The sequence below is a fragment of the Corythoichthys intestinalis genome, chromosome 22 (genome assembly GCF_030265065.1).
Source record: "Corythoichthys intestinalis isolate RoL2023-P3 chromosome 22, ASM3026506v1, whole genome shotgun sequence".
In the NCBI taxonomy this organism is placed as follows: Eukaryota; Metazoa; Chordata; class Actinopteri; order Syngnathiformes; family Syngnathidae; genus Corythoichthys; species Corythoichthys intestinalis.
In genome coordinates this window covers 34,917,161-34,942,370 of record NC_080416.1, presented here as the reverse complement: position 1 = coordinate 34,942,370, position 25,210 = coordinate 34,917,161, and the positions used below count along the sequence as shown (strand labels likewise).

At 39.5% G+C, this 25,210-nt stretch overlaps 2 protein-coding genes and 1 long non-coding RNA gene across 3 annotated transcripts; 1 reads left to right on the top strand and 2 right to left on the bottom strand.

Annotated features, from left to right (window-relative positions):
• Positions 1-2,029: 2,029 nt before the first annotated feature.
• Positions 2,030-11,143, bottom strand: rpl15 (ribosomal protein L15). Its single transcript, XM_057828216.1, has 4 exons — positions 11,020-11,143; positions 9,571-9,752; positions 7,568-7,704; positions 2,030-2,384 (listed from the first exon to the last, which is right to left on the bottom strand). Exons 2-4 carry the CDS (start codon positions 9,740-9,742, stop codon positions 2,079-2,081), a joined length of 615 nt encoding a protein of 204 aa, XP_057684199.1. The 5' UTR covers positions 9,743-9,752; positions 11,020-11,143; the 3' UTR covers positions 2,030-2,078.
• On the top strand, positions 11,130-22,603 carry LOC130910709 (uncharacterized). The gene is made up of 4 exons (XR_009061896.1): positions 11,130-11,588; positions 12,904-13,148; positions 13,235-13,355; positions 19,867-22,603. It is a non-coding gene; the product is annotated as an uncharacterized LOC130910709 (long non-coding RNA).
• LOC130910706 (stathmin-like) lies at positions 17,090-21,451 on the bottom strand. Its single transcript, XM_057828215.1, has 5 exons — positions 21,288-21,451; positions 20,100-20,143; positions 19,847-20,019; positions 18,207-18,398; positions 17,090-18,132 (listed from the first exon to the last, which is right to left on the bottom strand). Exons 1-5 carry the CDS (start codon positions 21,434-21,436, stop codon positions 18,055-18,057), a joined length of 636 nt encoding a protein of 211 aa, XP_057684198.1. The 5' UTR covers positions 21,437-21,451; the 3' UTR covers positions 17,090-18,054.
• Positions 22,604-25,210: the final 2,607 nt, after the last annotated feature.

Below are 25,210 nucleotides of genomic sequence, written 5' to 3'. Positions count from 1 at the left end.
ATCAATTAATTAGGTTCATATTCGTGAGAAATGTAGCCCTGACCCCTGTTCACCCAATCTGTTTGGTCTTATGTCCCATCCCGAGCAAAAAGCGTAAATGCAGGTTACGCTGTTATATAGTCCCTACCAATGTTGAGACCAAACCTACGCCCTTGCATACAAGCCCAAGGTGGTGCTACTAAATAGTACTTTTTGCTTGGGGTTGTACGCTCGGACTTTGGTCAGTTACACTTGTGATTGAAGAGTCACAAAGAACTCAAACACACGTCTGATTCCAGGGTTCTTGCTTTTTAAAAGTCAAATTTAATTATTTTAAAAGACATTTTAAGACCTTAAAATATATTTCAGACCAAATCATGTAACATTTTCTAATTAAGAAAATTTTACTGTAAACATACTTCTGCCAGACCGCTTTTTTCCTCCTATCATGCGTGACTCGATGGCTCTGATCTTGCCTGGCTCTGCCAGACTATTCTCCCTGAATTTTTCAAACACTGAGAGAAATAGTCTGGGAACCATCCCATTAACGGTGTAGGTTCACTATCCTCTTCCCCTCACTATCCACTCGCTCTCGCTATAGAACCTATATAATTGGCCGAGGAAATGCTGTCCTGTGAAATGCCTGTTTAAAAATGTTCCCGTTGTTACTTCTTGCATTCGCTTAAGAGTGCCCATTTAAAAAGGAAAAGCGATGGATGATACTCCACGCAGAGCATATTATTAACAAATGTTAAAGTTGTATAAACATATAGCAAGAATAAGGAACGTCACTGACAAGCGCAGGCCCCCGCGAGTGGCTAGTGAGGGGAATAGGATAGTGCACCTACAACGGCCTCTCGAGCAGGTACAAAATCTATCGAAAAATCAGATTCGTTTATTTGCGTGAAGTGTTCTTAACGAGCAACGTCACTCTTGCGCGTAGAAAGTCGTCTCCACAACACAGATGGTCAACGGGAGAGCCGAGAATATGTTCCAATCCACGGTAAAATCAGTTTTAAATTACCAAAAACACATTGACACGAGTCATTGACAACAGTCTGTCTCGCGCTAGCCATGTTGAATAAACTCCGCTCTCTTCATATGTTTACTTCCGCGCGCAAGTCCCTCGTCCTTCCCTCGTCAGTTTACTAACGTCACGTCTGCCCGTCGCTGATTGGTCCTCTCCGCTGTGTTTGCTGTGGCTTGCTCCACCCTGGAAATTGTATCCGCTTGAATGGTGGCCAGATTCAATAACTGGAACAGCGGTGAGTCTGGTGTACCAGGCAAGCTCTGACCCCCATTGTCGAGAACAAAGAAAGTCTTTTTGCAGACTTTACACCAGAGGGGTGGAAACCGCTGGGTAGCTCACCATGATACGATTTACGATACTAAGCTCACGATAACACGATACAACAATTGTCAATACATGGGTCAGGAAGTCACTCTGGGATATTCTACATCTAATAAAAAGATAAACAAGTTCTTTTTAATCCTTCTGCTCTGAATTGGAATTGTTTATCACTACAAGAGGTCCAATCCGTTTAAACTGGGAGGGATCATTCGCTGCCATCCCTCCCACTTCAAACGGAGTGGACATCTATGGCAGTCAGTGGCAGCCAATACCAGGGAATTCTGGGGCATTTCCATGTCACTCCCTGTAGATTTGACGTTACTGAAAAGGAAGAGACTTAAAATCCACAGGAACTCATCTGTAATGGGGAAAATCCATTGGCAGTGTATCAAATACTTGTTCTCCCCACTATAAATACCCCAAAAGACTGGCTGTGAATGCTACGGTTCAGTACTGTTGACAGTGCTAAACATCCAGTCCAGTCAAGGAGAATTAGATGTCTATCGCCATCAATGGCAGCCAGTGAGCTAACACTATTCTAATGGAAAATTTTGCTGATGCTGTCATACGCCGAGGTTGCAGAAAACGTATCATATAACATATTAATCCCAAACTTTCCTATTTTGTGCACGGCTATTAATAAAATAAATGCACACTACCTGTAATAGAGCCATCTAAAGAAAAAGCACAGAAGCCCACTTCCAAATGAAGGTTATTTAATGTATCTTTATCTTCAGAAACATGAGCCCTAACGATAACGGTGCAGCTGCAGAGTATTACGCCTCTTCCACGCCGCCCGGCGGGAACCTCCGATGGTCTGGTGGAACTTGTGACCCTTGCCAAGGCCACGGCTTTTCTTGCCCGCGGAGGTTAGGCCGCGCATCTCTCTGTGCTTGTGCACGGGCTTTGTGATCCACTGGGTGTCCGGGTTACGCCTTATAGCCTTATGGAAGGGGTCTATCAAGATGACCTCAAAGAACTTGTAAGTTGAGTCTTCACCCACCCAGTAAGAGTTAAGCACTCTCAGGGCACCACAGTGACGGCCAGCGCGTTCCTGAAAAATAAGTAAATACCTAAAATTGGCGAGGGCGGATCATTCTGGGTATCTGAACACAATTGAAACTAGGGGTGGGCAGCCAATATGGCAAAAGATCTTTTTTTTTTTTTTTTTGTTTGTTAAATCATTTTTTTCCAAGACTACAGATAATTTGCAAACTACTGACCGTTTTGCTCATATAAAACATTTAAATTGTATGTGAACACCCCCCCCCCCCAAAAAAAATACTAAACCTTCTGAACATGGAAATTGGTCAAACAAAAATGCAAAATTAACTCTCTTGAAAGTGCAACCATTTAAAATTGATATGTACAGTGGGGAGAACAAGTATTTGATACACTGTCAATGGGAAAACCCATTGGCAGTGTATCAAATACTTGTCCTCCCCACTGTATATGCAGTGCCTATAACCCGAGTACGTTACTCAGCTGCTTTTGAACAATTTTTCTTCAACCCTTCACGCACTGAGTCTATTTGGGCTGTTTTGTTTCTCTATACCATGTAAAAAATGTTTAACATGCCCTTGCTTGGTATCTTTTTTTAAATCTTCACTGATCTGAAAATTTTTCCCACCAAAACCAACTTCATGATAAAATCAGGCCCAAAATTGGACAAAAATAAGCAAATTCAAATTGGGGGAAAAAAAATATATAAATATATAAAAAATATATACACACATACAGTACTGTGCAAAAGTTTTAGGCAGGACACCTTAATTATTAAATTTATAAGGATCATGGAAGCTTCCACTTGGGGAAAATATATACATACAGTATATCCTGTATATACATAATATAATAAAAATATACAGTACTGTGCAAAAGTTTTAGGCAGGACACCTGCCTAAAACTTTTGCACAGTACTGTATATATATACACACACACACACACACACTGTTGGCCAAAAGTATTGGCACCCTTGCATTTCTGTCAGATAATGCTCAATTTCTTCCCATAAAAGATGGCAGTTAAAAATGATTTGGTAGTAATAGCTTCATTTATTTTGCTTGTAATGAAAAAACACAAGAGCATTGGGGGGGGACATTATACACAAAACTCCAAAAATGGGCCAGACAAAAGTATTGGCACCCTTTTAAAAATCAAGTGATGCTTCTCTAATTTGTGTAATTAACAGCATGGCAAGTGATGGCAATAACTAAATCACACTTGCAGCCAGTTAAAATGGATTAAAGTTGAGTCAACCTGTCCTGTGTCCTTGTGTGTACCACATTGAGCATGGAGAAAAGAAGGAAGACCAAAGAACTGAGGACTTGAGAAGCCAAATTGTGAGGAAGCATGGGCCATCTCAAGACTACAAGTCCATCTCCAAAGACCTGAATGTTCCTGTGTCTACCGTGCACAGTGTCATCAATAAGTGTAAAGCCCATGGCAAGAATTGTCAAGAGATTTCAACAAAAGATTGTGCGAATGGTGGATAAAAAAACCTCGACTAATATCCAAACACGTTCAAACTGTCCTGCAGTCTAAGGGTACAACAGTGTCAACCCGTGCTATCCGTCGGCGTCTAAATGAAAAGGGACACTATGGTAGGATAGCCAGGACGACCCCAATTCTGACCCAGAGACATAAAAACGCCAGGCCGGAGTTTGCCAAAACTTACCTGAGAAAGCCCAAAACGTTTTGAAAGAATGTTCTCTGGTCAGATGCAACAAAAGTAGAGCTTTTTGGGAAAAGGCATAAACAGAGTTTACAGGGAAAAAAACACGAGGCCTTCAAAGAAAAAAACACTGTCCCCACAGTCAAACATAGCACAGCTATCCCGATTTTTTGGGGTAGCTTTGCTACCTCTGGCACTGGACTGCTTGACCGTGTGCATGGCATTATTAAGTCTGAAGACTACCAACACATTTTGCAACATTATGTAGGGCCAAGTGTGAGAAAGCTGGGTCTCCCTCAGAGGTCATGGTTCTTCCAGCAGGACAATGACCCAAAACACACTTCAAAAAGCACTAGAAAATAGTTTGAGAGAAAGAACTGGAGAATTCTTAAGTTGCCAGCAATGAGTCCAGACCTGAATCCCATAGAACACGCATGGAGAGATCTGAAAATGGCAGTTTGGAGAAGGCACCTTTCAAATCTCAGACCTGGAGCAGTTGGCCAAAGAAGAATGGTCTAAAAGTCTTCTGGTTTTTGAAATGTAAATAAACTAATCTATTGTGATAATACAACAAAATTGCAATACCTGCATTAACCATCTAAGTGAAGTCTGTAACTGTAGTCTTGAAACAAATCTGAATAAGGAAAAACATTGCGATAAAAAAATGCAAACCGGTTAAACTTGAGAGTAGATGAGATCTATCATGACAGAACATCGCTTCAATGATATCTGGCGCCATCTAGCGTCGTGAATAGGTATAATGTCTAGACCGTGAATATAAGACGACCCCCACTTTTTCAATCTTATTTCAATGCAAAAAAAAAAAAAAAAACACAGTCTTATATTCGGGCCAATACGGTACATCAAAATATTTCAAACTATATACAATGGTTCCACCTCTTATTTTAGCGCAGAGCTTCTGACCCTTCATTAGCTAAGGCCATTTATCCACGTAGCAGGGCATCCCGCAAAAAGAATAACCTTTTCTATGGTTTGGCCTATCATCCATGGCATACATTTTGGGCATTAAAAACGAGGATTTTTGACTTGATGCGTCGTCAGGTGTAAATTAATAACCAGAGGTCTGAGTCTTTTTAACAGTCGAAACGTCATTGCCTATTCAATGTTCCAACGTCAATGAGTGACCCGTGTTTACATTCAGGGACTAAGCTTACGTTCACTGAGGATTTGGAATCTTACAACATAACATATACATCAAGAATGTATTAAATACATTCATGGGTTGGACAAAATAATGGAAACACCTAATGTTTTGGCATCATAATCATTGAACATAATTGTTAAAGAATGGCATGAAGTGAAGTTGAGAATCTTGTATGGCTGGCACAATCCCCAGACCTCAACATTATTGAGCACTCATGATCTGTTTTACAGATTCAATTATGACGTCGATTTCCACCGCCATCGTCTCTTCAAGAGTTAGAGGGTATTCTGACTGAAAAATGTCTTAAAACTCCTTTGGAATCAATTCACAAATTGTATTAATCAACACCTCGGAGAATTGAGGCTGTAATTGCCGCAAAAGGTACACCATATTAAATTAGTTGTTGTTGATTTCTTAAGGTGTCTCCATTACTTTGTCCTACCCGTGTATGTAATGTACTTATATAAAAACATAGGCAACCGTGTGTGATAGTGACACGTGCCAACAGTTTATGCCAATTAAGGCCTTAATTTTTAAATTACAAATTTGACGACTTTTCAAAGATCTGCAGGAACTGTGTCATTAATATGGTCCATATCAAAAGATTCAGAGAAATCACTGTATGTTAGCAGTAAGGCCCAAAAACTATACCGATACCATGCCAATTTTCAGGCCTTGCACCACAAAGAAGAATGCGATTATACTGCCTGTCCCAGACGAAATGATATATTTGGTTCTTCCCGACTAATGTGGTGTAAAATTACTAGTGCTGCAACGATTGAGTAATTCGATTAGAAAAAAGCTTCGGATCACATTTTGCTGCTTCGAGGATTCGTTTTAATTAGAGTGACATTTTAATGATTTGTTTTGAAATTCTTGCATTTAGTTTTATTGATTTGGGTGGATAAACTGCTCTCCAGCGGCAACAGTGAATATGCCATAACTCGCCAAACATGGCTGAATTCTGCTCCCTGATAAACCCAACATAAGGTACATTTTTGTTTGATGTCTTTGTTAATGCACTCCTTATTTGGTTTTGAAGTATATTTAGCAATTTTTATGTGTTTTGTTTTTAAATGTTTTGTTCAGAGCTTGGTTGAAAAAAAAAAAAAAACTGCTTTTTATTACATTTAAACTAGCGGACTTTTGCTATTCAAGTTAGCCAATTGTTCTTTAGTTGTACTGAAATCCTAATTTAATTATTTTTATATCGTTTGAGGCCAAGCTAAGGTCTTTTAATTTTTTCTCTTTTGAAAGTACAATCTTAGCAAGCCAAAATAAATATTATTGCAAACTTTAACAATTGTTTTCTTCTGAAATTTATCCTGCAAGGGATTAAAACGAATTTTCGGACAAAGGAATCAATAGATTAATGAATTACTTAAATAATCGATAGCTGTAGCCCTAAAAATGACGATGTCGTATCATGTCGTCGCAGTGTGTCATGGAAAGAACATTTTGAACCACTACAAGACCAGAGCCTGCCTGATCATCGCGTACTGCCGCGGAGAGCATGTCCGAGTACCTTTTGGCCATTCGTTTTACTTTTAATTTTGTAAACAAAAAAACGGAAAATGCGCACAATTCGGTTTTTATGTGTGTTAGCAAAAAATGAGAATTGAATCCTCTCCCGTTTCCTAATAACAGGTAATTCAATAACGGAAAACAAGCCGGACATTGGAAACCAGATTAGTTTTCTAATGTCCGTTTATTGAACGAAGTCGAAAAACAAAATATGCTCAATATTTGTTTTACACCAAGTTCGGTTTTACAATAAAGCTTGATCCGGAAGACAACGTTTGTCTTCAAGACGAGGAAGACCCTGCTGCAGCGGCATGATATTTATCATAACATCGTCTTCCGGGTCATGGCTCATTGTAAAAGCGAACGAAATGGAAAACACAAATATTGGAAGTATTTTGTTTTTCGACTTCAGTTCAATAAACTGATAATTTGAAAAACCGATTAAGTCTTATTTATCTGTTATTGAATTAGCAGTTTTTTGTTGGGAAACGGGAGACTATTCATTTCTCGTTTTTTGTAACACACATAAAAACAAAACTGAATTGGGCTGGTTTATTGTTTTCCAAAATTAGAAAGAAAAACGAATGGCCAAAAGGTACACTGACCCTCAGAGGCACTTTGTATCATACAGTGACTTGTGATCTCCCTGATGCCTATTATTTTGATATGTTGTACCAATACAGATCCCCCTATTTTTAGACCAGTAAAAATAATCCCCAAAATAATTTAACCAGTAAATGACTAGACTGACACTTGAACCAAAGTTCTTTTACCGAAAAATGACTGCTTTCTAGATAAAACTAAGAAATATTTTCCTGATTCACAGAAAATTTTGGATCGCTTTTGACTGTCAGTCAATTTCATAGGAACATACCTCAGCAGTGGACTGCAAACTGCGGGCAAACTTGATCTGATTCACACCATGGTTCACTGGCTTTCCATAAGTGGCCCCCTTGGGTACAGGGCGTTTGCGACCTCCACGGCGCACACGGATACGGTAAATCACATAACCTGTTTGGATCAAATTAAAATAGTTCCGTTGAGCTTTGCCCAAGATATGATGATGTTGTCCATTGAAACGCATGTAGTTTTAAATGATCAGTAAGGTATATGTATGTATGTACAGTTCTGTGTCAAATATATTTTTTTTAAATGCAAAAATTGGTAAATGCATGTATCTCAAAGGACATTTTTTTTTCCATAAGTTTAAACATGTTCTGAAATAACATTTCAAATACCAGCAGCCAAATTTTCAAAGCCATACTATGGAAAAAAATGTTAACCAAGTTAGCTTGTACCAAATAAACACACAGGGGTTGAACACTTTTTGAGATATTTGCCTAAGGGATACATACATAGGCCTTTCGTATTACCAAATTTTAGTAGGCGATCTATTTACAGCTGTCACGACTAATCGACGTCATCAATGACGTAAATGCGTCGACGAGCACAACATCCCGTTAACGGTTAAGGATGGGTAAAAAACATATGCGTGGAAAGTTGAGGATTTCGGACGCTCCGTTTGCAAGCGGTACAATCCAAAAACGTGCACCAGAGTGGCCAAAACATGGACTTATTTCGACGAAACAAAAGAGGGTACACTGTTGTGTCCCGTCTCTTCAATGCCAAGCTTGCTTATCTAGCTGTGTGCCAAAAAAGAACAAAGTTTCTTTAACCCTTAAAAAGTCTGTGCTGAGTGAGTGATCAGCACACTCAATGTAAATTGCCGCGTTAGCATAGCATTGACAATAGCATGACGAGCGTCCTTATAAACTCGCAGTTTGTTTTTTTTTAACATTCAGTTCGTGAGTCCAGGTGGGTATATTTTAAAATAGTGTACCCTTTTCCTGCTGAGTTTGTTATAATCATCAGTACAGGGTGACCCCCAAAAAAGTTTACACTGCCATAATACTACTTAAATGCCATGTTTATTCATCTTTGAATTAGAATTGAATCACAAATTATACATTATTGTAAACAACATGTACAGTACACTCTATTTTTCAATGTGTCCTCCCTAAGTGTCACAACAGCCTCCAGGCGCCTGCGGAACGCTTGACAGGTCTTCTTTATGTAGGATGCTGTCATCTTTTCCCAAGATCTAACAATGGACCTCTCCAAGGCTGCCACAGAAGTTTGTGGCTTCTTACAGGCACTGTCCTCCACAGTTGCCCATATGCTATAATCCAGGGGATTGAGATCTGGACTCTGGGGTGGCCACATATCACCTTGTCAATCAACTTTTTGGTCCGCTCAGATCTTCACTTCCAGACCCAGGTTTTCATGAGGCTGTTCCAGTATCTTTCAGCTTCTTTTTAACGTTGTAGACTGCACATCTGGATATTCTCAGATTTGCTGCAATCTCAGTAGGTGTCAGACCAGCACGCAGCAATTCAGGTACAGCTAAAGTTTTCTTCATTTTCAGCAGAAGCACAGGAATTGTAGAGACGAGAGATTACCAGTTGCATTGAGTGACCTTAATGTATCACTTACCCATGACAACCTATTTAGATATGTTTCAATGGCTTTTAAACAAGCAGTCAACAGTGTAAATTTTTTTTTGGGTCACCCTGTAAGTCAGCGTTGTCCTTGTAGACGCTAGAATTTGTGCTCATCTGTCAACGTTCATTCGAAATTGTTGGTAACCTTTAATTTTGGATTGAAACTTTCAATTTTACAAAAACATTTTCTGTAATTGTCGACTAAAACTAGACAAATTTTTGCAAACGAAAACTACACTAACACATTTTGAAATGACTAAAATTTGACAAAAGACTACTAAGTATTTTCATTCAAAAGACCAAGAAAAAAATGAAAAGGGCTTCCAAAAAACACTTAATGAGAAGGTGACCAATACGAAGGTCAAAATGCATTCACCTTGTTTAGCCTTATAACCCAACCTACGGGCTTTATCTGGTCTGGTAGGTCTTGGAGCACGGTGAAGGTTTGACAGTTGCCTATATTGCCAGCACCGCACACGGAGCAAGAAGCGCATCACATCTGACTGCTTCTTTCGCCACAACTCCTGCATATAACGATATGCTCCCATGGTGTTCAATCTGTGAAAACCAAATACATTGTGTACAATAACTGCATTCATAAGGGAGTGACAACTTCTTACTTTCTTTCTGAATCATAAAATTAAATTTTTCAAATTGGTCAAAGTACGATTTAAGTGATCACATCAGTTACTGCATAATTTTCCAAACAAAATGGTACTTATGCAAAAATGAATCAATCTGTAGCCGAGGTCAGTCCTTTGCGCACATTGCGGCCAAGACTGACCTCACCGCAACCAGTAAACAAAGCTCCAATCACAAATCCTTTTCTTTTTCATGATTGCACCAAAAACCAGCAACTTGCACCGCAATTACATTTTGCGCCGAGCCCAGGAATCACTGACAAGCATTTACAGATTGGAGTTGGGCACCACCGTCTAAGGCTGTACAGTACACATTGTGCGTATTAATAGTTTTACCCCAATGCAATGGTTTTTTTTCACATTTTTAACAATACATTTCCTATTATCTGTCAGCATGAACATGCCTCAGGCCCTCATATGACAAGTTCTGTAAGGATCAATATTTAGGCAAGAATGTTTTCAAACCTCAATTTCTCCCTTTAAAAATATCCAAAAGCCTCAGTCATACATTTTGAAGGAACGAAGGACATTTTTCAAGCTTAAAATTGAGAAATGACGTCCAGACGAAAACATTTAAGGACTAAGTTTGGGATCAGACCCATCAAATTGTTCCTTACTAACGGATTTCACACACCGAATTTCACTCACTGCGCCTGTTGCAAACAGTTAACTCGAGAGATTTATCGACGTCAACTTTTTTTAATTCAAGTCCCTAGTTTACACTGCCTGAACTATTCTCATTTATTATGGCTCAACTGATCACCGAAATGGCACTGACGTTCCACTATTTTCTTGCACGGTTGGTGTCGTCACGTTGTGCTGCTATGAATTGTTAGCGATGTTGGGCGTAAAAACGATTGGCGAACTATACATTTACCAAATGAAATGCAATTTGTTGTAAGGCTTCCAGTTTGACTGACTGGAATCCTGTCGTATAACTATATTGCATAAAAGGAACAATATTCGCCTTCTATAGGGTCGCTTCGTCATATGACGAAAGAAATAGCACGAACAAAATGTGGATTTAACTCGGGAACCCCGTCACTTCGCCGACAAATAATCATCAACACCTACTCACAACACTTAAATATACGTAACATCTGAAATCTTACAAAAGGATGCACACATATAACCTTAGATTTATCTAGATTGTGCATAAAAGAGATGTATAGAACAGTGCTTACATGATGGCGTCTTAGCCGGAAAGAGAGAATCCCATTACCCAGCATGCTTTTCGAAAACACCACTCGTCGATATCATGTACAGTATATGCGGCTAGATGGCTTAAAGCGGAAATGTGAAGTAAGGTTGGCCAGCCATGTTTTTGAATAATATCACTGGCTAAACAATTATAAGCATATTTTCGTTATTTTTTAACGCAACCCTTCCAGATTCTTTGTTTAACCCATAGCAACGCCCTTGACAACGAAAATGCTTTTCTTTTTTTCGAAAACGCAATCTTCGGAAATGACGTCACACCTAGAAGTGCGAGCGAAGTCCGCCATAGAACAGTATTGTTTGTTGCATTGTTTCTCGGTAAGATGCCACGGCGGTGTGTGGCGATGTTTTGTTCTCACTCTAACGAAAAGTTGTTTGAGTGGCCAAAGGATAGCAGGGCACCTAAATGGACATCTTTCGTTCTCACTAGGCGAATGAATTTTACGCCATCATCGAGTAGTGTTCTCTGCTACAAACACTTTGAAGATGCCTGCTTCCTTAACCGGTCTGCTTATGATCAAGGATTTGCCAAAAAGTAAGTGTGATTTTTGGATAGATGACTGATGACTTTGTCAAAGCAGAGCTGCCAACTGTTGTGGAATGTACAGTAGAAGCTAGCGACGTTAGCTGAAAGCCAACTCGTGGCAATCCCCGATCATAGTTGTTGTTGTGTTCGCTAGTGTAGCGGACGTAATGTGAGTGTTTATCTCAACTAAAATACTTTTAGCTCGCCGAATTCCAGATGGATTTACAACGGTGCGGTTTATGACACACCGTGTTAACGTACCTTGTTGCTTGATATTTTGTTTTGTGTTTAATGTTGTAATTATGCTTCAGTATGCAGTAAAATGAAAGCATTTTTTTTTTCATTTATTTTATTTGAGAATGTTGTTTTACGGCATTACATAAGAAAGCGTAAATTTATAAATTTGCACATTTGTACATATTGTTGTGAAGAGATATGCTCAAAAGGAGCGTCCAGAAACCGAGTTTTATCAAGTAAAAACAGTTCTGTTGTTGCAAGGTATACTTAAAGGTCAAACAAAGAGATCAAATCTAGAGCGTTTTACTCTGTTAAATTGTACTGAATGCAATTAAATTTGGGTGGTTTTTGCGTTACTGCCATAGCAACGAGGGACGCGCCTTGCTGCCGGCCGAAATCTAATGACGTAAATTCCAGCACTTCAATACGGCTGCTGTATAGCACCAGGATATCCTCGCCATATTGTGGAAACATTTTCTGGGTATTAAGCGGGAGATTCATCTTGCCAGCTCGATGTGTAGCGATGAATTGCTCATACGAAGGCTCGAGACTCTATAAGTGACCTAAAAAACATTCTTCTGCAAGGATCTTTTGTTAGAGTCAAGCGGAAGAACTTCGACCCGTCTCCTCAATCGGTTCTTTGATTTCAACATTTCAGTGATGACAGCTTTGCAAACCTAGGACAATTCAGATTTGGTTTTTCAAAGATGTAAGTAGACCCTATTCGAATTCTAAAATTTAATGCAATTCTGTTGATCTTGGAGGGCAAATCTTACTGCCTGTTCGTTAAAGTTTGACCTACAGTGGGGAGAACAAGTATTTGATTTGTATTTGATACACTGCCAATGGGTTGGCAGTGTATCAAATACTTGTTCTCCCCACTGTATTTGTTGTCGTTGTTGTGACTGGCCTGTCATGGGTAGATAGAGCAACTGACAGGCCATCTATTCATATGAATGCAACATTTATTAAATCAAGATGTCCCCAGCACCAAATAGGTCCTTGGCTCGTTATCTTTTGGCCTGTCACAAGGTGAATATAAAACCTACTAGCCAATGAAGGCCTATATTTAATTATTTATTTCTAGGCTCCTTCTGAAGGATAGTGCAGTGCCAACAATTCACCTGCCAGACACGGATGCACTGCCACCAAATACATCTCATCAAAAACATGACTATAGGACTTCAGTATCAAAACCAAGGTCTGCCTATTTAAAGAGGGAACGATCACCTCAGCTAGATGCTGGTTTGTCTGAGGCGTTGTTATTGAACTGCCAAGAAGATTTGGACATTTCTGGGATTGAGTCATTGGAATCAGCAACTGCTGATAAGGGTAAGACATTTTTTGAAGATCTCTGAGCCACTCCAAATTATGATTTCATCCTATATTTTTATACTACTGTGACTTTTTTTTTTTAGGATGTCAAACTGTAAAGATAATCCAGCAGAAACGCCGAAAAAAGGAAAAAAAGTGTTGCAAGTCAGTCGCCACCCAGTTTCCCGAAATCAAGAAAGTGGGTCGAGGCAGATGATGATACAAGTAGGCATGTGCTGTTATGAGATTCTAACTGTATGATAATCTTAAGCCAAAATTTTATGGCATCATGGTATTGCATTTACAGCTCTAAAATGTGTTACTTTGAGATATCTGGGTTTTAAAAAAAAAATCAGCCGTGGAACAGGATTTTTATTTTTCAAAACATATTACCAAATTGAAACGTAAGTATAATGTTAAGTTTAAAAAAGTAACAAAAAATAATTGAATTTTTCATTCATTTATTTTCCGGCCGCTTATCCTCAGGAGGTTCACGGGGGTGCTGGAGCCAATCCCAGCTAAATATGGGCAGGAAGCTGGGTGAACCCTGAATCAGTTGCCAGCCAGTCGCAGGGCACAAGGAGAAAAACAACCATTCATGCATGCACTCACACCTAGGGACAATTTAGAGTGTTCGATAAGCCTACCATGCATGTTTTGGGGATGTGGAGGGAAACCAGAGTACCTGGAGAAAACCCACGCAGGCACGTGAAGAAAATTAAAATAAATGCAGTCCCTTAGGTGAGCCTAAACCCACAGCCACAGCTCAACATTATTACCATCAAAACAAAAGTAATTGAATTATTTTCCATAAAAAGCACGTGTGTATGACTCAAATCATGTTTATATTATACACACACTCTCTTTCTCAAGACAGATAGTTGCCAGAGAAAAAAAATACCATGCGTTTTAACACCGCTAGACACACTAAACACGTTGGATTTAACTCTTGTAGCTGGTTGGAAGCATTCATGACAGTGTTTACTCACCTTTAATTTTGTATAAATGCAAAATCATACTGGAGGTATTGCTTCCTCGGCAGCCCCCCTCTGCAAACATGTTTTCCATGTCGGTTGGACCTTCTCTAAGACGCAGCCATCTGTAATGTTTCTGTAGGCAATAGGATGTCAACATATCCACTCATACAGTGGGGCAAATAAGTATTTAGTCAACCACTAATTGTGCAAGTTCTCCCACTTGAAAATATTAGAGAGGCCTGTAATTGTCAACATGAGTAAACCTCAACCATGAGAGACAGAATGTGGGGGGGAAAAAAAACAGAAAATCACATTGTTTGATTTTTAAAGAATTAATTTGCAAGTCATAGTGGTTAATAAGTATTTGGTCTATACCAAAAGTTCATCTCAATACTTTGTTATGTACCCTTTGTTGGCAATAACGGAGGCCAAACGTTTTCTGTAACTCTTCACAAGCTTTTCACACACTGTTGCTGGCATTTTGGCCCATTCCTCCATGCAGATCTCCTCTAGAGCAGTGATGTTTTGGGGCTGTCGTTGGGCAACACGGACTTTCAACTCCCTCCTCACCCTGTGGCATCAAAATGATAACAAGAACGGGGAGCAAAAATCCCAGAACCACACTAGTGAATGTCCTACAGAGAGCTGGGACCACAGTAACAAAGGCTACTATCAGTAACACAATGCGCCACCAGGGACTCAAATCCTGCACTGCCAGACGTGTCCCCCCTGCTGAAGCCAGTACACGTCCAGGCCCGTCTGCGGTTCGCTAGAGAGCATTTAGATGATCCAGAAGAGGACTGGGAGAATGTGTTATGGTCAGATGAAACCAAAATAGAACTTTGTGGTAGAAACACAGGTTCTTTTGTTTGAAGGAAAAAGAATACTGAATTGCACCATACGCACTGCGAAGCATGGGGGTGGAAACATCATGCTTTCGGGCTGTTTTTCTGCAAAGGGACCAGGACGACTGATCTGTGTAAAGGAAAGAATGAATGGGGTTATGTATCGAGAGATTTTGAGTGAAGATGAGACGTGGCTGGGTCTTTCAGCATGACAATGATCTCAAACACACAGCCAGGGCAACAAAGGAGTGGCTTCGTAAGAAGCATTTCAAGGCCCTGGAGTGGCCTAGCCAGTGTCCAGGTCTCAACCTCATAGAAAATCTGCGGAGGGAGTTGAAAGTCCGTGTTGCCCAACGACAGCCCCAAAACATCACTGCTCTAGAGGAGATCTGCATGGAAGAATGGGCCAAAATACCAGCAACAGTGTGTGAAAAGCTTGTGAAGAGTTACAGAAAACGTTTGGCCTCCGTTATTGCCAACAAAGGGTACATAACAAAGTATTGAGATGAAATTTTGGTATTGACTAAATACTTATTTTTCACCATGATTTGCAAATAAATTATTTAAAAATCAAACAATGTGATTTTCTGTTTTTTTTTTCCACATTCTGTCTATCATGGTTGAGGTTTAACCATGTTGACAATTACAGGCCTCTCTAATATTTTTAAGTGGGAGAACTTGTACAATTAGTGGTTGACTAAATACTTATTTGCCCCACTGTAATAGTGATTCAAATAGTACTGGGTTCTACACCTCACATTGCTTAATTGCGTATGCTTTACCCCGCCTAATCACATCTCTTTTTGACTCTGCCGCCCTCCTATTTCTCCTCGGCTCTCCACATGGTGTCCACGGGAAAAACAATTAGCTAACAATAGCACCACAATATTCATAGGTAGTGTAGGCCTTCAACGTATTTCTTGTTTTTGTTTGTTCTTCTCTTCTGTCTCTGTCCCTCCTCTTGTATTTTTCTTTCTGTCCCCCATAACTCCTTCCTGCTTGCTGCTTTCTTCTTATAAACGAAACACAATGAATAATCACAGCGGGAGCATATCGTACTCCCATGTGATACATTGAAACTGTTCAGACCATAAGGACATTCAGATTCCCCTTCTCTTCTGTCAAAGCAGCGGAACAGGTCAGATTTTTAAAAAAAGTAAGGCGATGAGAAAGAAAATAGAGAATAAATCAGTGAAAATAGTATATTTCAAAGATGTGACAATAACAGAGATTACTGGTAAACATTTACTTTGCAGTAGTCTTTCGTTAATACTGTAATTTAACATAGAAAAGTCACTCATACAGTTGGGAAACTGAGATGTATTGCTCTTTAACTTTTCTCAAGTAATGCATTCATTACTAATGAAAGCATCAAATCACATGCGTGACACTGCAATACATGTTTACACAAAGCAAAATAAAGAATTATCCATTGGTGCAACAAAACGATACCCATCTTTGTGAGACAAATATTGCCTTCTGGGAATTGGTGCTACTTTTTCCACTATTAATCAAGAAAAATCAACAGAGATTTAACACATTTTCAAAACCACGTGAGATTATTAGGTTTATGGTAATTATGCAAGCATGGTAAATGTACAGTATTTCACTACAAACAGGTTACTAATGTGCAAGGGTGTAGGTTTGGTCTTAACATTGGTAGAGACTATATCACAGCATAACCTGCATGTACACTTTTTGCTGGGGACTAGACAATAATAAGAGCAAACAGATTATTGAACGGGGGTCAGGGCTACATTTCTCACGAATATGAACCTAATTGATAGGCTAAATGATCATTGGAAAATAAATCTGTATTGACTTATACTAACTTGCATGTGTATTGGTTCAGGTGACACAGCACTCGATCAAAACCTGTTTTCAGAAACAACTAAAGAAACATTTTGAAGTGCAAGTCCCTTTATTTAAAAAAAAAAAAAAAAAGGGGGGGGGGTATCCAAGAATGACTCCACTTCTGGGGTACGCTGGAGCACCCTAAACTCAAGCTAAAGTATTGTAATATAAAAGTGATTTGGGGAAAAAAATAATGGAAAAAAATCTGAGATATCCAAGGTCCGATCTACATCTGAGACATACTAGACTACCCCAAAGGACACTCATGAAATTCTGATGTGTGATTTCATTTCACAGATCTTTTTCATGTCAGTTCATGTTCATGTCCGTGTCCCCTTGAAGTGGACACATTCTGGGATAGCTCCCCGTTTTCTTTTTTTTTTTTTTTTTTTTAATGAAGGGACTTACCCTCTGAAACCACCGCATTGCATTAGCCTAATGCACGTAATGGAAACAATGATCCAAATGAGGGATGGCTAGATTGACTTCGTTGTTCCTTGTGGAGGCTAGCCTGACCGCATTAGTTTCAGTAGTAGTATTTCAGTAGTGAGTTCACACAGTTTAATGTTATGCTAACTCTGATGCAGTTTGGACTTTCAGAAGCAAAATGAGTGATGTTTCCTTCAACTCCACAATATTGAGGTCTTTTTACATTATTAACAGTGGCTGCTGCTGCCCCCCCCCCCCCCAAATTAAAAAAAAAACATCTACGAAGGGGGCAGAGGAGGCGGCGGCAATTTGTCGACATGAATTGGTCGGAGCTGTGTGAGTGTGAGTGTGTGTGTGTGGGGGGGGTGGGTTCAAGTCATCAGCCAATCAAACATGCGTTTGAGGGAAAAATAATTAACTGGCATATTCAGCAAGTGAAAAGAGATAAATGAAAGTCTGAACATAATGAAAATAATTCACTTTATAATAGTAGGGTCTATTCTATCCTTACAACATATGGTAAGACAATCTAAATGACCTTTTTGGGGGCAATTTGAGCATCCTGAAAAGTTGGTAATGTTATGTCCCTACCGTCCCTGTGCAAATCTACGCCCTTGCTAATGTGAGAGCCACTCAAAATAAGCACAAATGTGTGTCTATCTTGAGAAGGTAAAAAACAAAACAAAAAAACACTTACTTCAAGAGGTAAGTACACACATATATATACTGGCTAACATCAACAAAATAAATTATAAGAAAAAAAAAACACTGAGATGAATGCATTCACATTATATACGTAATTGAGGGTTGAGATATAATTCAGTCTTCTGGAGTATCTTCTTCCAAGTTGCCTTGATTGGTTTCCTTGTTCTTTCGCACCTCCTCTAATTTTTTGTCCTAACATGTTGAAGACAAAATGAGTAACCATACGTTGGGAGTAAAATATCAATTTCCTAAAGTATGAGGCTCACCTTTTCTTTGAATTTTTCATTCATTGCTGCCATCATTGCTGTGCGTTTATCTTTATTGGCTTCCATTTTTTGATTGAGTTTCTCCTCTGCCATTTTGCTGAAATTGTTGTTCTCTTCCATAGCCTTTTGCAGCACTTCTTTTTCATGTTCACGTTTTTCTGCTAAATGTTTCAAAACCTCAGCTTCGTGATTCTAGAAAAATAAAATGTCAAACTTATTCCTAAATCATTTTTCTCAAAGTCATTTACAGACAGGACGTTTTGCTGTGTTCAGGCATGAAAATCTCTCACCTTTCGGCGCAATTCACCGTTTTGAAGTCAAAAAGGGTGACCTACGTGAATTGTGTAGATCCGGGAAGAATTTTTTTTGGGGGGGGGGGTCGTAAATCCATCTAACTAACTAACAACATGTTTTATTGAAGTTGCTAAGCCTGTCACGATATGCAATGAGTCAATTTATCGCAAGGTAAATAAAAACAAGGGCGGTCATTTTCATGGCTGCGTTTTATCATCGCGTGCTTGCGTGCATACATTTGTGCGTGCTTGTAGATGACATATGAGACTCCAGTTCTTTTCACTAATGTTTATTGGTCATCAATATGCCGTAGAATTACAGTTCAGACATACAAAATAAGGAAACACATCTATATTAAACACTGTACGTTAGTATTGCGACATTGAGACTAATGGGGAAAAAAGACCTACTTTAGCCTGCTATAAAACATTGGCAGCCTTCTCCAAAACGCAAACTTGCGGTTAAAATTTGACACTTTAAACATGAAAAATCGCCGGTTAACAGCATTTGCGAAATAAACATTGGGGGAAAAAATCTATTAGTGAAACCACAAGCAATGACGAAAATGGCTTTTTAGCGGACTGTAAAGCTTACGGTTAGCAGTTCAGCGAACTTATTTCCGGTGAACATTTCAAAATAAAAGCACGTCATGTTTGTTATATAAATAACAATTTCTGGAGTTAATCCCACATACTTCAGAATTTATACTATATTATGTAAATACTACAGAATTCAGATTGTACACTAAGAAAAGCTTTAAAATGACACCCTTAATGAAAAATATGATTGGCAAATGAATAATTATTATAATACTATTATATATAGTAGTATAGCTACTATAATGCTAGATATTTTTTAAGAATTGTTATGAATCATGTTGGAAAGGCGAAGTCAGTGTTCTGAATCTGTTTACATTCCATTCTTTGCACTCGTAAATGCTATCAGCATTTGACCTCATTGTTTATGTGTGATTATTGTTATTTACATGTTTATTTGTACTCTAATAAAGAATTCAAGCGTTCCAAAATGTTTTTGTGAATCAATAAGCATCAACAAAAATTTCATTGCTAAATTATTTTTTTTTTAAATTTTTTTTTAAATTGATTAGTGGACTAATCGTAAAAATAGTCCGCTGACTAATCGTGAGAAAATGTGTCGTTTGGGACAGCCCTAGTTGTACAGTGTCCCGGAACATATTTCCTCCACACCCTTCTCACCTTTTTAACCCCTGACCCATTTTCATGCCTGTATGTTATATTAATAACAGCATATAGTTAAGCCTTTTGATAATATACCCCATCCCCTCCCGTTTTTGGACAAAACTTCAACTTAATTGAGTAACTAACCTTGCGCCTTTCTTCTGCAGCATCCAGCTTCCTCTGAATTTCCTCCAGTGAGACATCCTTTTTCTTTGGTGGAGCCAAGGGGAAGTCACCCTTACCGTCTGGTGTCGGGGTACCGAGGAGTACCTCAAAGGCCTGGCCAGAGGCTCGCTTGTCAAGCTCCTTGACCTGGATATCTACCGAGGGAGGTCAAATCAACTCAGCTAGTCAAATATGTCATCATTATTATAATTTAGAATAATTCTGACATAGTTACCTTCGGGGGCTGCCATTTTGTTTTGATTATTCTTGTTAATTTTCCTTAAAAGGAGAAAATGTAGAAAAAAAATGTTAGGACTAACTTGTTCACTGATTGACAAAACAAGTGAAATTTAAGCTCAATGATGACACCCGGTGGCCTTCCATAAAACTGCAATCAACCACCGCCCATCTACAAATAAATAAATAAATAAAACAACGGTCTTGGTCCACATGCAGTGTGTATTTCCCCCCGATTATAAAATGAAGTCGAAAGGAATAAACAAATATTAGAATTGAAAGGTGGATGGTTAAATGTGTGTGTTGACAGATCGTTTGGAGCACATGCGAATGATACCTATTACACAATAACCACGCATATAAGCAATCAGTGGGCATTTCAGAGGAACCCCTGAATTTAATGAAGCAACGGTTTCCCGTCAGTAAATTACATGTAGGTGATGGATGTTTGCACGCCGATGAACGATGTAAGGAACGGCAATATAAATCATGTACACACATTTGTGTACATTCATATGAACACTTGCCACAAATGATAATCCCGGAGACCCCACCCAATCTAAATCGATGTCTTAAAAAGCGATCAAAGTTAGTTTTTAAGGATAACAAAAGTAATATTTATTTGTTGTCATGACCTCATTACAGATCATCTCTGTTGTTCGACGCCCTAGCTGCTTTCACCGGATGGCGCGCTATTGTGGTGCCGCATTTACTTTTTTGTTTTTGGCATGGCCAGAGCAACAATGTTGGATTATGTTAGTCTGCTGTCCTGCTGTTACCCCCAACACCCAAACACACACGCGCACACACCCTCCGTAACACACACATGACAGCCACCGCTCAAACAAAGACGCCTTGACAGCGCCGCGTAGAACAGCAGCCAACAAAGGATGACACAATTAAAATAGTTGTTTGCTTTGCCGTGGCGAAAGTGATGCCTTGTACAAGGTCCCAGAAGCTTATTATCCTCATTCATACATCGACTAACATACAAACCAAAATGGTATTCGTCAAATCCACTTACACAAAGCAATAATAAAGCGCTACAAATGAAGCCATCGCATGCCGTACGGACAATCTCGGCGTTTTAATAATGCATTGCCCACATAACACAAAAATAAATAAATACAATGTTGACAAAATATGAAGGGAATACGTGCATCATCTCTCCAAACAGCATACTTACAAATGTGTTCCGCGAGCTGTAACCAATGTGCCTTTGCTCACACCACCTTCCAGTGTATATTTGACTGGACGCCTCTTGCACATAAATCGCACGAGTCTGGCACTGGCAGCACCCACATTAAAACTGCATGTCACAGCCAATGTCGTCATACCGTTTACACAGCCATTGGTTGATTCGTGTGCTCATGCATACACTGAAAAGAAGTACTCTGAAATTAATATAATTAATAATTAAATGCTCGAACGATCATACATATTCAAATGTTTGTATACCTTACATAGTTGAAGGGACTACACAGGATTTTTATTTTTAATTTAAAATATTTTTCTGCTCATACGTACATATTCCACCAATGCCCTGATTCAATGGCGGTTCCTGGCAGGGTCGGTTTGGGCGGTCGCCCGGGGCTGCAAATTGATAGGGGCGCATGCACGCCAGGTGCATGCGAGTGATTGTCTACAATTATAATTGGCGCCCCTACCGTCGCAATGACGCCCCCTGCAGACCGTAGTGACTGTCTGCACGCAACGCCACAAATAGAAGGAGGCTTTTCAATTTTCCCATAGCCTTTTCAAGCTTTTTGGAGCTCAACAATTTTTTTCACTGGTGTATTTCGAAAACTCTCTGGTCTTACCTATGGTAGCAGTTGGATTATGACTGACTGTAGGGTGCACATGTGACAATATTGAGCTGAAACGGGTGGTGGGTGGGTGGTTACTAATGGGGTAAAGGTGGACTTTACTTCAGGTAGAATGACAACTCTTTAAGTGTCATAATTATTGCTGATTCTCAGAGGTACAAATAGTTATGAACCCCAGTAAACTACAAATAAATTTTATAAATTTAAAAATAAATATATATATTTTTTATAGATTATTTCTGTTTAAGTAGAAGTGCATATATGATTGAAATTTCAGACCTCTACCTATTTTTTAAGTGGGTGAACTTGCAAAATCACAAGGGGTGCAAATACTTCTGCTCCTCACTGTATATATTAGAGGTGGGAACCAACGAGGTAATTTTGGGCCTTTACAGGTCACTTTTTGATTTTCAGTCACTTCCTGGTGTTTTGGGTTACTGAACAGGAAGTGACCCAGGAATGAATAGGCAGTGAGTCAAATTTAACAGGAAGTGACCTGTAAATGCCCTAAAATGATCAGAAAGTGAACAGTAAATGCCCAAAAATCAGAAAGAGTGTCTGTGAATGCACTGGTTTCGAATGAACAAACGTTCTTTCGCCCCTCCCAGTCTTAATGGATTGGGCGTTCAGCACCGTCAATGGCAGCCCCAGAGTTAATTGAAATACTTTTGTGGTGGTAGGTTTTGGTTCCTTTTTTTTTTTTTTTTTTTTTTTTTTTTTTAAATACTGACATTTTTTTGAAACGATAGCTCAACTCTTGGCATGAGCGAATCGATAAACTTTTGGAAAGCAAAGAACCACGCTATATAACCATTTTGATATTTTTTCACACCCCAAATATATATTATATATCTTTATACCAAATATACAGTACGTACCTTTCGGTACATCCCTCGGTACATGGGTTTTCCCATTGGCAGTGTATCAAATACCTGTTCTCCCCACTGTATATACAGTCATGTGAAAAAATTAGGACAATCCATTAAATATTAAATTCTTTATTAAGAAATGTTCACTGTCGTGTTGTCTGATCTTGTTTTTCTTTATCTCTGGAAAAGAAAATGATTTAATTGCAGGTAAACAACAAAGATTAACATTGTTTTGCTCATTAAACAAATATATCAACAAAAATGCATATTCTAACTGAGGAAAAAGTTAGGACATCCTACCAACTAATAGCTAGTGTTCCCCCCATTGGCTGAAATAACTTCAGTGAGACACTTTTTGTAGCCATCTAGCAGTCTTTGACATCGGTCTGAAGAAAGTTTGAAGAAAGTCAAGTAGTGTGATCTAGTTGTTGCTGAAAGTCACACCCAATCAATCTAATGACATCCGACAAGAGGGGCCACATAAACAACATAGAGTATCGGGAAGTGATGTCACTTATGTGCTATTCTTACTACAAAATAAACATTTTTTGCAATAGACATGCAAAGTCAAGAATCTTCGTTGTATTTCTTCATTTCGACAGCGTCATTTTTAGTTACGCTCGTGTGAAGTCTCGCAAAAACTTACACGAGATTGGTGCCATATCGCTCTCAGAAATCTTATATGGGACAAGTTTTAAAAGTTTTAACATGAAAAACAGCAGGGCACCAGACTGCGACCAAATGGTTGAATTTTACAACTAAAATTAGAGGCAGTATGAGGTTTTTTTTTTTTTCATCTACTCGCATATGCGCGGTCAGCAACATTGCAGGTTTTTTCTCCTTTTTTTTTTTCTTGCTGACAAACTCCTTCACGGTTAAATCCACTAGTTGGTGGTAATGTAATGAGCTGGTTTGTCGAGGAAAAATACAACAGAAGAAGAAGGTGGAGGTGGGCGTTATGTGGCGGCTCAACACATGGGAGGCGATGACCGATGGCAAAATGCGAAAATCATTGCCCTTGAGCTGAAAGCCAACATGCGGGCCGTGATATGACTGCAGCAGCAAACGACAACAACACGCACCGCCCTCTGCCTGTGCATCATCGCTAGCCTCTGATTAGCCATGAATTTATGAGCTTTGAGGGCATTTTAAAATTTCTTTTCTGAGCGCCAACAACTTTCCATACTGCCACTTTTTTATTTATGTCCTGAAAAGCATGACAAGAGGTATCATAAAGTATGTGCTGGTCGCACACTGCTTAAATGATACGCTGCTCCATGTTGACAAAATGTGGATGACAATTTCCTGGTTGGCCAGTGTCCTCGCAGGTGATTTGTCGATTAATAAATCCTTTGTTGATTTGTTGTAGTGCCAGGTGACGGCGACAAAAATGGGAAAAAAATTCTACGTCAACATAATTTCTAAGTAGTATACTGGTTGATGTGAAAACTGGTAGAGAATAAAATATAGATTCATAAGTTTGTAGTTTTATGCATTTATTATGAAAGTATTGATCGGTTAAACAGTGATATTAAGAGGAAAACTTTGCATGTGGATTTACAGTGTACGCCCCTGAATCTTCTGCTTGCGCTCCTAAAATTTTATTTTATTTTATTTTATTTTTTTATTTTTTTAAACCTGTCCTGTTCAGCTGTTTGACACAGAGAATGGAAGTCTAAGTGCCCGGATTCTGAACAGTTTTAATGTTTCACATGGAGAGTCTGATATACTCCCATTGTGATCATTCAAAATACCTTTTTATTATGACAAAGCAGCGAACAGGAAGGGATTATGGGGGACAGAAGAAAAGAAATACAAGAGAAGAAAGAAAAGAAACACATACACAAACAACAACAAGAAATACATTGAACATCTAAACTAGTTACTAATATGCTGGTGCTATCATCAGCGAGATGTATTTCCGGTTTACACCATGTGGGGGCCAATTGGCCAGTGAAAGAGGAGAATGGGGGTGGGGGTGTCTATAAGACTATAAGCTAAGTGATTGAAAGGGGTAGAGTGTACACAAATCAGTTCTGTGATCTAGAACCCAGTAATCGTGTGAATCTCTTATGAGTGTAAGCCCGTTGGCGACCAACCCTACGCCGCCGCATCGCCAATCCCGGCACCGGAACCCCCAACCCAAGCATGCCTACCACATCCAGCAGCACGCAAGCCCCACCGGGCGCGCGACAGCCACACAGACGGGCGGAGAAACCGCGCGGGCGCCAACCCAGGGCCACGGCCCCCACCCAGCCAGCCCGGGGAGGGAGGGCGGGCGGGGGGGTGGGGGGGCCATGCGCAGCCCATCCCTCCTCCCGCCGCCCAGCGAAGGAGCCACCGTCCCCCCCCCGGGACCCAGGGTGGTCCCCCGGGCCACCCGCGCGCCCATCAACCGGCCTTCAGGGATGGCA